At 39.8% G+C, this 17250-nt stretch overlaps 3 protein-coding genes across 3 annotated transcripts; 2 read left to right on the forward strand and 1 right to left on the reverse strand.

Moving 5' to 3' along the window:
* Positions 1 to 69: 69 nt before the first annotated feature.
* phf13 (PHD finger protein 13) lies at positions 70 to 7121 on the reverse strand. Its single transcript, XM_005797970.3, has 5 exons — positions 6422 to 7121; positions 5518 to 5619; positions 3308 to 3487; positions 2810 to 3230; positions 70 to 2725 (listed from the first exon to the last, which is right to left on the reverse strand). The coding sequence occupies exons 1-5, from the start codon at positions 6464 to 6466 to the stop codon at positions 2493 to 2495; spliced, it is 981 nt and encodes a 326-aa protein (XP_005798027.1). The 5' UTR covers positions 6467 to 7121; the 3' UTR covers positions 70 to 2492.
* A 223-nt stretch (positions 7122 to 7344) lies between these two features.
* On the forward strand, positions 7345 to 11592 carry LOC111605855. The gene is made up of 4 exons (XM_023325058.1): positions 7345 to 8044; positions 8585 to 9012; positions 9821 to 9864; positions 9957 to 11592. Exons 1-4 carry the CDS (start codon positions 7855 to 7857, stop codon positions 10918 to 10920), a joined length of 1626 nt encoding a protein of 541 aa, XP_023180826.1. The 5' UTR covers positions 7345 to 7854; the 3' UTR covers positions 10921 to 11592.
* A 1010-nt stretch (positions 11593 to 12602) lies between these two features.
* LOC102228024 (heme transporter hrg1-A-like) lies at positions 12603 to 17001 on the forward strand. Its single transcript, XM_005797969.3, has 3 exons — positions 12603 to 13046; positions 14849 to 15016; positions 16002 to 17001. The coding sequence occupies exons 1-3, from the start codon at positions 12917 to 12919 to the stop codon at positions 16136 to 16138; spliced, it is 435 nt and encodes a 144-aa protein (XP_005798026.1). The 5' UTR covers positions 12603 to 12916; the 3' UTR covers positions 16139 to 17001.
* Positions 17002 to 17250: the final 249 nt, after the last annotated feature.

A 17250-nucleotide genomic window follows, 5' to 3' on the forward strand; every position in this document is an offset into this window, starting at 1 on the left:
ATGGAAAATACATTTCCATACTTTTCCAGAACACCCAGTGCAACAGGACGCAACAGAAGATCCCTCTGGTTAAAACGGTACCTCTTTATTTACAATAGTTTCACAGAAACAGTTTGCACCACAGTACAGACAACGCTTTCTCAGTAAGGGGATGGGACAACCCGGGATCAGGATAAGCCAGCGGGATCACAATGAGCAGATTCATGTCTTGAAGACATGAGTCTTGAAGACACTACAATTTGGAATCTGAGCCTGAAGACGCCTTTAGTTTCTGTTAAAAACAAACGCCCCGCGGACCGACAATGATTCTGGTTTGAAAACGTCGTAAAAACATCCCTAGCTCTGCAACCGCCCGTACAAACACCAGAAGACGGGTGACCAGGTATACATATCCAGTTCAACCTCCGTCTGTTCGCAAACAATCGTTTTGTGGTTGCAAGTCATTCCCCGGTGAAGTTGCTGATGCTGCATTGGTAAACTTCCCCTCAATCCTGGATTTGGATCCTAAAATTCCTGCGTCTAAAAATCTGTCTACAATATGGCTTTTTATATAATCGGAAACAATATGTAGTCTACACGTACAGGCCCAAACAGCAGATGGCACATAAATAACGAAGCTTAGGACTTTCATCTGAACTGGACCAAGTTTTAGAACCAAAAAAAACAACAAAAAAAAAAAGAAAATCCCATTAAATTTCTTTTCAAATGAATACTGTTGGAGGATGAAATCTGCTGATTAAAATGTTTAAAAGGCAAGACAAACCGATAAATATCCATTTAAAAACAATCGAGTACAAAAGAAAAATACAGAGCTTTAATGGGAACACATAGCAGCACGTGTGTGGCAAACACGCTCGTTCAACCCGACTCTGACATGCATATTTCTACCTGGAGTCTTCAGAGAGCGTCTCCGGCAGAACTCCCGTTTCTCATTCGTTAACTCCGGAACAGGACGGCCTCGCGGTTCTCTTAAACGAATGTTTCCCTCCTCCCCATCATGAAACTCTGATGGTGTAAACGAAGGAAAGACGTGAACCGAACCGAGTCCTGCTACAGAATGCACCAAAGTCACACTGACCAGAATCAACTGAAGAACATCTGTAGTGAACGCCACGATTCTTCTGTTATCTGGCTTTTTAACTTGTTCAAATACAGTTTATTGTAAAAGTGATTTTAAAAGAAAAAGTGTTTAGACACTAGAAAACATAGCTTGACGTTGCTGAATATACAGATGCATCTCCATAAAGAAAAAGCTGAGAAGTCCGTTTTATATTTTCATTGCAGAGTGATATATTCTAGTCATTTTTTGCTGTTAATTCAGTGATTATCTAACCAATCATCCCAAATTCAGTTTCTCATAAAATTTGAGTATTACATAAGAGCAATCAACAACTTGCCAGAACTGAAGCAGAGAGTTGTTAACTCTTTTCATAAAGAGGGAACCAAGAAGATGGCTGTTTAAAAACTGCTATAGCCAAAGATAATCTAAAATTGAGTTGAAGGAAGAAATCTGCTATGAAAAATGAGCAGCGTTAAGAGGACAGTTTAATTCCACTGAGCAACCTAATGAATTTTAGGTTTTAATTAGCCGCAAGCTATAATATGCTTCAAATCTATTGTGTTTGTAATGAATTTAAATGACATTTTTTCAAATTGAATTATAGAAAAAAAACCTTTTACTCATATTCCAGCTTAATGCGATGAACCTGTACAGTCAACAAACATCTAGATTCAGCGGCTGGAAGACGAGCTTGTAAAGAAGCCACGCTTGGGTTGGATCGACGCTCCGAGATAGTCTTTAACGAGGTCTTAAATATGGAAAAACAACGAGTATCAAAACAGATAAAGCAGATGCAGACCTTAGTAGTTGAACCTACATCTTTGTTCTACAGGATTATACCTCAGCTTAGTATTATAGCACCACCTCAAGCAAATGACGAGGCTTTTCTTGTTTAAAAAATGGTACATGGTGTAACAGTGAAGCCATCCTAGAGAAAACAAATCCAGTTTAATCTGAAAGACGAACATGTTTCTGTGTCCACCCTCTGATAGGTTAAAAAATAAAACAAAAAATAACAACAAAAAAAAAGACAGAAAAACAGTGAGGAAAAAGTGCAAACTATTTCTCCCACAAATCCCAGCATGCACCAAGGTGGGTGGCAGTTGTGAAGATATTCTCTACATATGGCAGTTCAAACGTTTCCAGTGTACCAAGTCTCAATATTGATAGTTTGATGCTTTTCTGATGCCCTCTACAGATAGGTATCCATTCAGTGATTGCCTTACGCACAAAGTCTGGAGGAAGCAGAAACGGAGCCCGATAACTCTAAAACAGCAATCAAACCGTCTATAGGTGGGATAAGGCCTGGGGGAAGAGTTCCACCAAAGTGTTTTGTTTAGAAAATGTGGGTTCCTGGTTGGCTGCGATGGGGTCAGGTCCAGCTGGGTAAACCGAGGGGCAAGGGGTTTAGAGTTCATGTTCTGACCGAGAGTCAGTCTAGCAGATGTTTACGTGAGCCGATGCGTGAGCGGTGGGAGCGCCGGGCATCTGGGGGTCCGTATGTGTCTCGGCAGCTTTGGCATACGTATGTCTCTGGCACGTGACTCTTGCGGATTTTGGCGCAGGACAGGTGGATCCAGGTGTTGCACTTGTTACATTCAATCATGGCTCGGCCGGCGAAGGGCTTCATGCAGAAGCACGTCACCAAGTCCCACGAGTCGTCGTCTGAAAGACACAAGGTCGGTGAGTTTCCTTTAGTTAAACCATCAAATGGCGATATTGACGTTTTATAGCGCAACGGGATCTTACCTGAGTCCACCATTATGTCCTCGTCCTCTCCTGAGCCGTCTTCGTCTCGGAACACCACTTGCTTCCCCTGGCGGAACACGGTTCGGTTTCCTGAAAAGCCCTCCACCTTCTGTACCTTTATGACCCCCTCTTCCAGGTCTCGACCGTCCCAGTGTCGATGTTCCTCCTTTGGCTCCTCCTTGCAAGGTGAAGGGCTGGGCAGGCACGTAGGGATGAGGGGAATGCTGAACTCATCTTCGGGCTCTTCTTTGATTAGTCGGCTGCCGAAGGACAGAGGGGACTGAAACTCCGGTTCTGCTCTGTGGGTCGGCTGGGCCCTCAATTCCTCACCAGAGTGATACTCCCTCTCCTTTCGCCTCTTCTTCTTCTTCAGCTTCTCAGCTTTTCTGTGGTCGTCTGGATGCAGGGTGGAGATTGTGCGCTGCAGAGAAAGCAAAATTCATATAGCAAACAGACTGAACTAAGAAGTTAAATTATGCGTTGCCCGTTGAAGCTTACATCTCGCTTGCTATGAGAGGACAGCAAAGGCGCCGGCTGTGGACGCTTCCTGCTTCTGTCTTGGGGCACCTTGGGCGGCCGCTGGGGGCAGGAGGCTGCGGATCCGGGGGTCCAGCCATCGCTGTCGGCAGTGCTGCCTGTGCTGTTGGGAGGACTGGAGCTACTGCGAAGTGGAGAGTCCTGGAAAAGGAAGCCAGTGATGTTCAGTCAAAACTAGAAATGGTCCAAAAAAATCAGCTATTGACCGGAACCGGAGGATTTTTAGCTCCACAGAACGACTGGAAACCCCAGAAATACTAGATTTTTTGTTTTTGTCCTGGTTAGTGAATGCAATTGTTCAGCATTGACGTTGTTACTGAATCAGAAAGTGAAGTTGTTTAAAAATGAAGTCAATTGAAACACAGATATGCAAGAAGCTGTTTTAAAGTAAACAATTTACTGCAACATGTTGAGAGAGTGAGACCTTTAGCAGAAAACAAGACGACTTGTAAAAACAGAGGTTACAACACAGTGTGTTACAAGTATGTGTTGCATGTTAATACAACAATCATTTCACTAGAACAAATTATGTTAAGGATGAATGAAGTTCAATGAATGGTTCGGTGTAAATGTGAGAACAGTACTGCTAGTTGAGGTGACCGTTTTTAAAAAAGCAAACAGAACAAAGAATGACAGGAAGCAGCGTAGCCATGTGTAAAACCGGTAGCGGTCTACATGTCAAAAACATACTTTTGGGCAGGAAGTGCAAAGGCTGCACTACACACTTGGACCAAGATAAACTACAGGCCCAAAGGAACCTGTTTCACATGATGCCATTGTGTTTCAAGCTTACGTACCGAAACCCAAAATTATGTTAGCCGAGAGGAACTCGGCACTCTTATTCTGTTTTACATTAAACATAATTCAAGAACAGAAAATTGAAGTAGGTCAAAAATCTTAAAGTTGGAATAGACTTTTCTGAACACATAAAACCAAAACTGGGGTTTCTGCAAGTTTCAGTAACACATTTGAAAGTATTTTGAAGAATAAAGTTACTTTATAGGGCCGACGTAATAAAGAGGTACATAAATATTTGCCCACTTGCTTATTTTTTTCAACGTCAATCGCTTTTGCACAACATGTCATTTAGTTATTAACGACATGTTTCAGACAACTAACAAAACTCCTGCATTCTAAAAAAAGAAGACATACACATATCCCAAGACCAAACATTTCAGGTGTTAGGAAATGTTTGGTTTCTTAAGACCTGAAATGTTTGATTTCAAAATTTTTGAAACCAGCTGCAATAGTTGTTTAAGGGTTTGAATTATTTTGCATGTTTACATGAAATACTGAAGAATCAGCCATAAATAACCTTCTGACAGCACTGCCATTAATCATGGGCCTTGTTGTTTTGTCACAGTGTAACCACATCCAAATTCCTCAGCAAAAACTACTAACACTCAAAACAAATGAACCCTGCAAATGAACATGCTAGAAAACAAAATAATGGAAGAAGAGATTAATGGGTAAATGAAGGAGTTTAATGACTACATTTTAAATGATTACATTTTAGAGGTGTAGCAAACTATTGCCCAGAGCTCAGAATCAATGTGCATTTTTGATTGACAAGTTAAAAACAAAAAGCAATTGCTTCGAAATTAAGAATCACCATCATTCCTATACTATAAATGATACCAAAATCATATACTTTGATGCACTTTTCAAAGATTAGTAAAATAAGTAAAAGTTTGGAACATGTGTTTTGATTCGTACCTTGTAATTCATTGATTTTCTGTTGGATTAAAACATATTTTATGCCTTGCGAACATAAAAACTAAAGTCTAAATCAACATTGAGAGATTAAACATCAAAGAAAAACAGGAATTGGTATAAGCTAGAAAAACCCTGACCAATGCAAACTATTACCCATTTTCATCTTTGTGTTCAAACAGATCTATTTTTTGCTAGAGTGGAATTCAATTCAGTGTATGTATGTATGCATGTGTATGCATTGCATACATGAACATAAATGATCTTTGAATAATTCAATAGTTTTGTAAATGTACTTTGAGATTAAATTGTTTGGATTGGATACCTAAAAATATATTCCTGTTATTTAGTTTCTTTTGTCTGTTTACATGTAAAAATAAAGAGATTAAAAAAATACATTAAAAATACACAAACTGTTAAGTTCTGCTTAGGTCACTGTCAGTGTTTTGACCACCTACCTCTTGTGGATATGGGATGTAACCGGCATACGCCAACACAAACGTGCAAAACTTGTTAAAATCCTCCACTGTCCTCCTCCTCCTGTACGGCGGGCTGAAACCCTAACAAAAACACAAAACCGTGTTGTTGAAACCTGCACATCAACAGCCTCAACATGGCGATGATGACATTAACGAGCAGTGACCGCCTGTGCACCATCCACACACTGTGCAAACTAAAAAGAGTTGGCACTGCGCCATGAACAAAGACCGCATCCAACAATATCATCAAAATCTCGACAGACACGAAGAAAAGTGCAATCGATTATACTCAGTTCATTGACGGGACACTATCTGGCGACCAACCCCCCACCGATAAACCCCAACTACAAACTAACAGCTACGGCTAGCTGCTGTGGCTAATGGTAAACAGCCGTTGCTAAGAGGCTAGCGACAACTCAGATAAGCTGCCGAAAACACACGACGACGCGTCAAACTAACTTCCCCCTATAAACGGCGTCCGTCTAAGTTATAAAAACATGCATATTAGCAAATTGTTAGCTGACGACAAAGCTAGGTTGCTTGACAGTTCAAGTTAGCCAGCGTATGTATTAGCATCCCCCGCTATGTTGATGGAATGTGCTCTTTTCGACAAAAACCCCGGGTTGGCGAGCATTACCACGTCTCAAAACCCCCGCTTGAATTAGCAGAAACGACGTATTAATCAAACGGAACAACAACTTCTGAGTACGGACATATAAAACATCCCTTAATGTTCAGCGTGTGCAACTTTAAGCACTATGACAACATGAGCATAGCATGCTAACATCGGCTGCGCCGTGTGGTGGCAAACCTACATCAACTTGAACACTGCTAGCCGTGACAGAAAACTACTCACTGGGATACCGTTACATAAATCACTCACCTCCGGCTGAAACGCATGGGATGTCGATGGGTTTATGTCACCCATCTCTGCAGAGACTCCGACCACTCGACGCGTTACAGGTAAGCTCCACACAGGCTACAAATCGGGTGCCTCGGTTGGACCGTAAAACGCTTATTTAGCTTCTACTCGCTCGATGCCAACCGCTAACTGACGTTACCTGTGCTAAGAGTGGAAGCAACAGTGTTACCTCAGGTTGACATCGCAAACATTACTTTTCCTGGCAATAGTTAACTAAATAGTCGGCGAAAACACGGGAAAGTGTGACAATTAAATGAAAGCAAACGTTGCTACACTTTTTCCCCTCAACGGAGCTATTCAGTGAGGTCGTGGTTTGATCCCGTTTACCGATTCTCCAGCGGTCCACTTCTGCTGTCACTTGCAGCTTCCCTCCCCACTTTCTTCTCTTTCTTCGGCCAAGTGTTAGCGCCCTCTGCTGGGCGCCAGCTGTTACTGGAGCTGCTAAATGATTCAGAGGTTCGTCATGTTCTGTAAATACGTTTAATAAATGAATAAATTCAATCTTTGTTTTAGTGCTGAGTCCTGTGTAACTATCGTGTGTCGTGTGTGACTATCATATCCCGTGGTTTCTTCTTTACACATAAGATTGCATTTACAGAACCCTTCATAGTTTTGCTGTCAAAAATAACACACCAAATAGTTTTGAAAAAATCCAACCTTCACTTTGATCAAATTTCTTCTGTGGGTAAAAAATAAAAAAAAATTACATATATAGATACATACTGTATATATATCTATATATTAAGATTACCAGCACCACAACAAGAGGCATAATCTGGAGCTGCTAGATAACGTCACTACTTATATCTAGCAATATTTCTTTGTTTTTTTTAACTTATATATCATAATTTATTTCAAGAGTCTGGTTTATTGTCAGTGGGTTTAAGGTTGAAAAATATTGCATGACAATGGGAAAATGGGAACTACATATTTTTGGCACAAAAAGATCTTCATTACCTCCTATTATGAAGAATTTATTATATAATTTCATGTTTTAAAGTCTTCTTGCGTCGATTGTGTTTTTCTGAAATAACATTTTGGTGAAATATGCGAAAAATGTGTGCAATATTTACAACTTAAACAGTGTGTTCACTTATTCACTCACAGGACAAATATCGCAAAAATAATTTGAAACATTTCTATTATTGTTGTTGAAGAATGAATCATTGTTATGATGCTCATATCATCTTTAATATAAGAAAATTGCATTTATACATTAAGCTCATCATGGTGTTTCTTCTGAGTGCGCGGTGCCGTTTGTCCTGCAGAGGGCGGTAGTGAATCCGATTCAACGCTAATCCATTGTAATCCCCCTTAGCGTCCGACATCTTTCCATTTCCGGTTGATAAGTAGTATTCTTACTAGGCAGTAGTGGTGCTAATGTTTACACGTTGATGTCGTTTAAAATGGAAAACGAGAGACTTCAGGGTTTTAAAACGTTTTTGACTGAACACTTCACCGCGCTGGCCGTGGAGGTGTTCGGTGAGGTTGAGAGCATGATGGAGGCTTGCTACGAAGAAAACAAACGACTGAGGAACATGCTGCACATGGTGCTGACCCCTGAAATAAAGTTAACCAGGATAGGTTCGTGCTTTATAATGTTTGCAATGTCAACTGTTTGCAGTTTTAAATCCATCATAGAAGCTGATGGGCGTAGCTTTAATGGTGGCGATGGAAATCAGGAAAGTTGATTCAGAGTTCCTGCCCATAAATGCAATTTTCTGGTTTGGATAAGTTTAGAAAAAAATATTTGTATTTTCAAGCTTAATTCCACATCCTGTTGTGTAAATGTTGTCCCCTTATGCATCCATTCAGCCATCTTACTCTTTGTCCTCTATCCATCCATTCATGCCCCTTTCCATCTTTTATTCTAACATTTCCATTTTGCACAGTAACGTTTGTTGATTTGTGTGTGTGCTTGCAAACATTTACACATGAAAACAACAATTACGAAGAAATCTTTTTGGATGCACCATTGGGAAATCACGAAATGGGTTATTTGTTCCAAGAGGGTTATTTGTTTCTGTTGGTTAATGTAAAGGTTGTGGTATTTGATTCTTTAAGTAAGGTACAAGATGTACTGTTTACTAATAAGTATGTTTCTTTGTTCTTTCTGAATGATAGATGCCAATTTGTACAAAGAAACACCCCAAATTACTGGAAATCAGCTTTTGGAGCCAAACACAACGGCGGACCTTGAAACAGCAGAGCCGTTGAATAAAAAACCTAAAGAAGAGACGATTGAATATGAAATTACCTGGGAGACAGAACAGCAACAATGGCCAGCAGAAGTGGAAAACGCCTTTCCAGTTACCATAAAAGATGATCCAGAAGATGAAGTGGAAGAAACAACCTGCAACCCAGAGATACCCAGAGAATTGGCTGTGCAGCACCAGGACTCCTCTGCCACGATCTCGGCTTACGACAATGTGAGCGAACAGGAAGGCTGGTCGTCCCCGACTTCAGATGAAGCTGCACATGAATCATTGCAAGTAAATGAAGACAGAATGAATGTCAACCAGCAAATAAATCCTGAAACTACAAGTAAAAATGTAAGTGTGACAAAATTCTCCCCTAAATCTAAAGCTTTTGGTTAGCAAATTACATTGGACCGGATAGGTGAGCACGCATTGCCAAACATATGGTTATATGTGCGTCATTACTGTTTGTGAAAATTATTTATCAAATATCGCTATTCTACCACAAGTATGAGCTCGAAGACAGAGAAACTTATTAAGTAAGACCTGGCACAGAATAAAACAACAATGGTGCCTTTCCCTGTCTGCTGCTGCATGATGCTATAACAAAACAGCAGCACAGGTGGGGAAGTAATTTTTTAATCATTATTATTAGTTATCCGCTTGTGAAATGCACAGACACCGATCACGCTTCAAAGACTCCGGGTATTTTCAAAAGTACATTTAACAGCACAACAAATTAACAATTACTAAATTGCATTTATTCTAAAGCGTGTGTGTGTCTGTGTGTAATTTTTCAAATGCCTTACTACAGAATGCAGTCACTTGTGACAGAGTACATGGAATGCTGTTCAAACAAGTATGTTTAAAGCACAAATTGGTGAAGGAGCAAGTAGACCTGAAGAGCTTGTCTATGTGTTTGATTACACTCCCATTTGTTGCTTAACGTTTTGCAGCCATCCCAGAGGATTAAAAATTACGTTGAATTGATGTTTTTTTTGGGATGGAGGGTTGGTAATAAAGTTAAATACTTTAATTAATGGCAAAATTAACAACTGAGTTCCAGTGCAATGTCTTGTTAAAGGACTAGTTCAAACCATTTAGATTTTCATGGCAATAAAATAATGTTTATTTTTTGTTTTTTTTTTCTTTGTATTGAAAGGAGTCAAAGTTCTCCCAACAGAAGACAATACTACAAATTCCAAGGTAAGATTTTATTTCCTGCTTTATGCTTCTATTTTTTTAAATAATTTTTACCTTCAGTATTTCAATAATTTTGCCAATAACACCTTTTTCAGGATGATGCTCCACAAGTCTTTTACGCTTTCCCGAGCTGACCAACAGTCCTTTGTAGACAGACTTTCTGAAGCGTTTAGTGATTTCCCTGATGACCAGAAGCCGCTGATAACCACAGTGGGCCTAAAACTTGACGGGGAATGGACAGAGTGCGCTTTCGGTGAAGTCCCTAAAGGCTCCCCCATTTCCTACCAATGCCCACTGCCATCCAGTCAGGATTTCAAGCCTCATTATGATGCCCCCTCTCAACCGTTGCTTCCCCTGTCCCGTCACACGCTGGAGCCAGAGACTGTCTTTCCTACGCTCAGTGCTCAAGAGCAGACATTCATAAATGCCATGAATGTTACCTGGGAGGAAGCGCACAGCCTGGAGGAAAGCACCCGAGGAAATAAGGAGGCTGCAGATCAGCAACTGAAGATGCGTCTCACCGGCCGATTTAGAGACATCTGCAACCTGAAGCCAGGACGGAGCCACGCAGAACACCTCCTGTACAAGATTCAGAAAGGAAAGCCAAGGTGCAAGACTGCACAGATCGACGTGGAAATGAAGCCAGAAGCTCTTCGAGAATACTGCCGGCATTTGTGCGTCAACTGGTCGCCTTGCGGTTTGGTTGTCCACCCAAATGCTCCGTGGTTGGGAGCGATGCCTGAGGGGTTGGTGTACGACCCCAAAGAGAAGAGCAGCTTTGGGCTGGTGCACATCCAGTTCCTCAATGTCAAAAGCTTCATAGAGTGTTCATTTCTGATCTGTAAGAACGGAGCATTGCTGGTAAAGAGAGCCCACCGCCATTACTGGCACATGCAAGGAGAGATGCTGGTGACGGGCACGCCATGGTGTGATCTAGTGCTGTACACCAGGGAAGACATGCTGGTCCAGCGGATCTACCGCGATGAGGCTTTCATCAAACTGATGAAAAAGAAGCTGGAAGAATTCTTCTTCTATTATTATCTGCCTAACCTGATTTAAGTTTGATGTGACAAATTGAATCTTATGTTTGCAGCATCTCAGGGCTTTTGCTGGATAGAGGTTTTTCACTACAGCTTCCAAGTATATCAAATAATCTAGCCTGAATGGCATTGGAAATGTTATTTCATCACATGTGATTAAAAGCTTCGAGTCTAAAGCGATATTCACAGTAAGCTGTGGTTTGGCCAAATCACAAACAAGATATTTCTATTCAGTAAAACTGATTTAGGAGGAGTAGCTCAGTTTTCTAAACAGATTTCTGTATAATTTTGTTTGAGCAGCTCAGGTTCTGAGGATGGCATTGGAGATGAATATTGGTTCCCTGGACTTGTTGGGGTTACCTGTTCTAGTAAATATTTGAAAAGTTGTGGCGAGAACTAAAAATACTGTACACAATTCTCTGCAGGTGTTTTGTTACCATGTTGCGCATTAATTTTCTGAGCTGTAACTCTAAAACCAGTGTTGTTTCATTTACTGGGTACTTTGTTTTTAACAGATTAAAAATTGTTGCCTTTTCAGACTGACCATCCAGAGCTACGGGGGTTGTATTTCTTCTTTTCTTCTTTTTTTTTTTTACTTTCAAAAGTTGCTTTAAATTTGTTTAATGATTAATTTTCTGATGATTAATTTGAAAGTTGGGTTGTTCAGAATTAAAGTTGCTTTTAAATCTTGTATTATTGCTTATCTGTCTAATTACTGATTTTATCAAGTTTCCTTTGCAGTCTGAGGTACGAAGTAGATATTTTTCTGGTATAGAGCATTGAAAAATAACTTATGAAACCTGATAAATGTTGTATGCATCAGTTAGCTTGTCTACTAATTCATTGTACCTTCTTAGTGTTGTATTTTTCCTCTTAATGTAATGGTAAACCTTTGCAGTTTTATTTTAAAATGAGGGAAAAGGATTAAGAAACGTTCTAATTCAAGTCTGGAAATGTTTGGTCAAGAGTTCAGAGTAAGAACCCAGTGTTGAGGTTAAACTTTTAAATCTCAGATTTAATAATCTCCTTTTTTTTATGGTGTCCTCAGCCTTTCCATTTAGTCAGCTGGAGGTTTAGACTTAGATTAAAACACAGTTTCATTCTTTGACTTTTCATTTCACTTGCCAACAGAGGTGCTGCCAGGAATCTTGGGCCCCCTGACGAAAAATTAAATTGGACCAATCCACGCAGCTGCTGTTAGAATTTTTTGAGTCTATCTGACCCATCAAAAGCGTCACAGTTTTAAAGGCTTGCAACAGCCTTGCTTTCTTTGGTCCAATACTGATAACTAGCACAATATTTACTGCTCATGAATTTTACATCCAACAGTCCGCATACAGTATGCAAATAGGTTGCTTACATTTTTTCTATTAGTTTTAGATTACTGAAATGTCTCTCCCCATGAGCAGCAGTCATAGGCAACATGGAAAATACACATAAAGCAATCCAGACTTCTCAATAAAATGCTATGTAGTTGCATTTTATTCAAGCTGCAGTATATAACTTTAATAAAAAATATATGTTTTCTTCATATTTGTTAAAGCTGTCACCATGTCGTGACAGTTTGTTATGAGACAGATAATCTGTGAAAACAATTCGCCTCCTCCCTGTCCCTCCTACTCCTTTTCACCAATTTTCTGCAGAGGCTCCAGGTCCAAGAAAAACGCGGTGAAATATTGCTTTATTTGTCCGGTAGAGGGCGCTGTGCTCAATAATGAGGTAAACACTCGCAGGTTACTTTGCTGCTGGGTGTTTTGTTGGGGTTTTTTTTTTACCCCCCACTGGAAATGATGCGTCACGCTTTAGAATCGGTGTTTCTGTGCAGTCATAACTATTGGTCAGCAGATCAGCCAGTTATTTTGTGCTGACGGCTGAACGCGACTGAATGAGGGAGGAGGAGTGTGTGCAGGCTGACCGGATGCAGTTGTTTTGAAATCATCAGCTCTGTCCTCTGAGGGACGCTCGGCTCTGCTGCTTGAGTCTGCACCGAGCAGCCGCCCCGGTTAAGTCCCACGATGCCGATCAATAAGACCCACGTCAGTGTCGCCTACTCTTCGCTCGGCGTGATCCTGGGGGTCTCTGCCTTCCTGGTGTGGAACATCGTGTACAAACAGCCGTGGACCGGGGCCACGGGGGGTCTGTCAGGTGATGTAACACTTTCCAAATTTACACTCTGGCGACAAGAGAGGTGGTTTGTTCTTGCTGCATCCTGGCTGCTGTTTAGTGTCCCTGCGTGCATAGAGGTCACAGTTCAAATGTCATGAAGGTAAAACCCTCCCAAATAAACCCATGAAGGCTGATGCATTTTTTTTTTTTGCTTTACGTAAAAATAAATGTTTGGTCTTTAAAAGGATTAAATGACACTTTGTGTTAGGAGCCAGGGGAGAAATGTGCACGAAGCGGTGAGGGTGTATCCCTCATTTTCTAATTATGAGTTCATAGTTCACTTTAGTGTCTGTTAAACCATATCTACAGATGCAGCGTTTTGGAATTGTGTTGTTCTAGCAGCACGGTGCAACATGCAAAAGTGTGTTAAAATAAATACAAGATTTAGGCATAAACAACAGAAATCTCAAGCACATGACAGGTAAAAGTAACAAATGGTGCAGCAAGAGTCGAATAAAAGGTGTTGTCTTTAATTTCAAGAATTTAATTCCATTCAATCACGGTCATATTTTTTAGTTTAAGGTATGTTTTTTTTATTTTTCTGCATTTATCAGTTTTGTTTCTTAATTTTTTTTGGTATCATTTGGCTATTTCAGTGCTGTGCATTTATCAATCTAACATTTACATCAATATCTATGGATCTATTACCATAGATATGGATATAAAGGACTATAGTAGTCTTACCTATAGGAGGACAAGAAGAGTTCATATCTATTACGTTTGCACACATTTAGTACAGGCATATCCTGTAACAAGTTCAGAAAGGACGAGAAACACCTGGCAGTAAAATGATGCTATGGGTGCATTTTTAAGATCAAATTGTGGGAAATTACTGTTAAAAGCAATAGTGAGTTGTGTGTTATTTAAGCATGTCCATCTTTACATGGAGGTCAGAACAGTTCCTGCTGCTGTAGGGCAGACTAAGTGAAACTTGTTGACTGATGAAAAAGTCTATTCTCTACTTCAAAAGATAATGACTAACCAAAGTTAGCTGAACACCTTTGTAATGATTTGCCAAAATCAGATGCAACAGTCTTTTCATGTTAGCATCACTGCCGACATTGGAGTCCGTATTTGCCGATAACGTGAGTTTTAACTAGATTTTCTTAATTTCTTAGCTGCTACTTAATTTAATAGAAATACTAGAGTCAAATTTATAATGTGCTGATTTTTTAATTTTTTAATTTTTTTGATTTTTGGAGGCACAAAAGATAGCAATGATATTAAATACTTCCAGCTGTTGTTGATGAAAAGATGGTGATGTTTAGGCTGTAGAGTCTCAGTCTGTGTATGAGGTTGGTGTTATTAGGTGAAGGTCATCGGGTGAATTAACTCCCAGTGGGGCTCTAAACTAAGTATTCAGAGTTTAGCTGAACTTTGGTTTGTACTTAGTCAATTAAAAGCCTCTTATTTTTTTTTTGGTGTGTAACAGTTTCAAAAGAGAGCTTAAATAATCATAGATTTTAAATCGGAATATTTCGGTGGATGTAATTCTTGCAATGCAAAATGTCCCGTTAGTTTGCACAATTATTTTTATGTGCCTTTCTCTGCTTGTAGTTTTTTTCTTTTGTTTGCAGCTGGCAAAAGAATTGCAATAATTCTTTTGACAGTGTAGCTTTTGCACAATGCAACAATAACATTATACATTATTTCTGTTTTGGAGTATTGAAAACAACTGCTACCAGATCTACTAGAAACATAGGGGTCAGTTTGTGATGGAACTGCAAACAAAGCTCATTTTAATGGATTTATTCATCAGTCCTTCTGCCTCTCCCCTTTAGGTGTTTTGGCCCTGTGGACCCTGATCACTCATGTCATGTACCTGCAGGACTACTGGCGGACGTGGCTAAAGGGGCTCAAGTTCTTCCTTTGCGTGGCGATTTTCTTCTCTTTGCTCGCCATCGTGGCCTTCATCACTTTCCTCTCCATTGCCATCAGCAGGAAGGAGTGTAAGCTGTGCTACATCACTTACCAATGAAGGATTAAAAAAATTTAAAAAAAGTAGACAAGTTAAACTAAACAGGGCAACAGGGTAAATCCAGATGAAACCATCTAGTTGCATACACAAAAATCTTTTTTGTTTCAGGACTTGTCTCCATGAATTAACTTTGGAGTACCGGTAATCTTCTTTTCTGAGTGACTTTTTGATTTGGTTGATTCAAACCTTTTACAGTAAAACATGCAAATCTCTGGGACACAGAGTCCATCTCCTTCCTCAACTGTCTGATGACTGGACATCTTCATGCAGTGCATTCTTGCATATTAATGTTGCACCTGTTAGAGGAAACTAACCAGACTTGTAGAGATACATGGTGCATTTTCTTCCCGATATCTTGGCTTTGTTTTGTTTTCTGATGATGTAAAACAAAGTGGTAATGCGTTTAAGATGTTACCTTAGAATACATTCGTAGGTGTGTTCCCAATTAACTCGCATGTGAATCATCTGAAGCGTATAAAGCCAGGATATCATCATCTGAACTTTCCCTGATTGTTGTAAGGCATAATATCCTTAATTTGTGTTAGGAAAAAAAAAATCTCTAAGAATTCTAGTTTAGTCTGATTTGATGTCAGACAATGAGATTTGCTCACTTTTGTTTCAATATTATAGCAAATTACAAAGTTTAATTTAAATCTGCATGATTTTACACAATTCAACAAACCTAACAAGTGTTCAAATGTTCCACGAAAACAAAGGTTTGATGCATTATTGATCCTTTAGCGCTAGTCTTGTGAGACTTGCAGTAAGGAGGAGTCAGATTTTGAGACTAGTTCTGACTGTTGCTCGAGACCAAGATATTTAAATAATTTTATTTATTAATTCAGTTGTTTATTTTAGCACCCAGCTTCCATGTAATCCGTGTTGTATCAGTGTGTGTGTAGATACTCCTCTTTGGTTTTTCACGGCTCTGTGTAACACATGTCTCCCTGCTTCAGCTTTCGCTGATCCTCGGAGTCTCTACCTGTCAGCTGTGTGGAGCGCTATGAGCCTGAAGTGGTCCTTCCAGCTCCTCCTGGCTGCCAAACGCTACCGCAAAGAGTTTGCGGACATCAGCATCCTCAGTGACTTCTGAATCCGCTGCCCTCTCCGGCAGCCACCACTCGGAGACTTCGGAGTCCAGTCACTGTGCTGGCTCTACAGCCTGAATGAGCACTGTAGCAAATTTGGAGGAACTGCAGGAAGTTTGAAAACTAATTTCTTCTCTTTGTCACACTTGCATCACCGCCTTATTTTCTTACTATAGGAAGGACTTCTGTTGAATCCAGCACTCTTCTTTACAGTCCATGATAGATTTACTATTTGGCATCTACAAATGTAATCATTTGCACATTCCAGTCTTTTTTCTTTTCCTCTAACGCTAGAATTTCAACACTCTTGTGGAAATAAGTTACAGTTTCATGCTACTGCCACTAGAGGTCCCTACTCCTCCAACTATAACGAAACAGTTTGGATTTCTGTTTGTTAACCTGACTGTGGCTCCCTTATTCATGTTGTATATCATGGATGATCTGCCCTAGAGTATGAATAAAGTCTTTTACAGATAAGTCACCTTCCTAAGCAGTGTAAAACAAACAAAATGACTGAAACATTTTGACTTTCTTTTGCAAATGCTAACTATGTATAAAAGGCCCATGTGTCTCAGTTCAGGGGGATATTAATGTAAATAAGTTTTGTAGTATTTATAATTGCCTGCAAAAGGTTTGTTGTGTATGCTTAAGTGTTTGTTATTCTGTCCTGCTCATTTATGCCTACTGCCATTGTTTAGATTATTTTCCATTTCCACTTTAAGCCTTGTTCTTTGGGATTCATCTCTCTGAGCTAATCTGAAGCTTTATGGCATTACACATCGACATGCATCTGTCAATTGAATGTAGAACTTTGGGGATTTTTTTGTACAAGATTGGATCTGTTATTAAAGTGCACTTTTCACATCTAGAGGGCATTGTGTGGTGCAATGGGGACAATAAGTGTTCCTCTTTTTTAGGGTTTGATAGCACTTTCTGTTCCTCTGAAACTTTTTATATTTAGTATAGTTAAAAAAAATATTCTTTTTTTTTTTGTTCGTTTTTGCTGTGTCATGGTTGCGGTTTTATTTCAGTTGTCTCTTTATAGATATGCTACACCTTAAATAGCAAGGTCAAACCTGTAAATGTTCTAGATTTAGCCAGACTAATTTTCATCTGT

Source organism: Xiphophorus maculatus, chromosome 20 (assembly GCF_002775205.1).
Source record: "Xiphophorus maculatus strain JP 163 A chromosome 20, X_maculatus-5.0-male, whole genome shotgun sequence".
In the NCBI taxonomy this organism is placed as follows: Eukaryota; Metazoa; Chordata; class Actinopteri; order Cyprinodontiformes; family Poeciliidae; genus Xiphophorus; species Xiphophorus maculatus.

What these genes read in the sequence shown, in the direction of transcription:
- phf13 (XM_005797970.3), bottom strand. Translation starts at nt 6,466, where the DNA reads ATGGGTGACATAAACCCATCGACATCCCATGCGTTTCAGCCGGAG. An exon ending in CCCATGCGTTTCAGCCGGAG is followed by an intron (nt 5,620 to 6,421) that starts GTGAGTGATTTA and finishes TGTTTTTGTTAG; the next exon opens with GGTTTCAGCCCGCCGTACAG. An exon ending in ACATCCCATATCCACAAGAG is followed by an intron (nt 3,488 to 5,517) that starts GTAGGTGGTCAA and finishes TTCCTTTTCCAG; the next exon opens with GACTCTCCACTTCGCAGTAG.
- LOC111605855 (XM_023325058.1), top strand. Translation starts at nt 7,855, where the DNA reads ATGTCGTTTAAAATGGAAAACGAGAGACTTCAGGGTTTTAAAACGTTT. An exon ending in CTGAAACTACAAGTAAAAAT is followed by an intron (nt 9,013 to 9,820) that starts GTAAGTGTGACA and finishes TTGTATTGAAAG; the next exon opens with GAGTCAAAGTTCTCCCAACA. An exon ending in ACAATACTACAAATTCCAAG is followed by an intron (nt 9,865 to 9,956) that starts GTAAGATTTTAT and finishes CACCTTTTTCAG; the next exon opens with GATGATGCTCCACAAGTCTT.
- LOC102228024 (XM_005797969.3), top strand. Translation starts at nt 12,917, where the DNA reads ATGCCGATCAATAAGACCCACGTCAGTGTCGCCTACTCTTCGCTCGGC. An exon ending in GGCCACGGGGGGTCTGTCAG is followed by an intron (nt 13,047 to 14,848) that starts GTGATGTAACAC and finishes TCTCCCCTTTAG; the next exon opens with GTGTTTTGGCCCTGTGGACC. An exon ending in TGCCATCAGCAGGAAGGAGT is followed by an intron (nt 15,017 to 16,001) that starts GTAAGCTGTGCT and finishes TCCCTGCTTCAG; the next exon opens with CTTTCGCTGATCCTCGGAGT.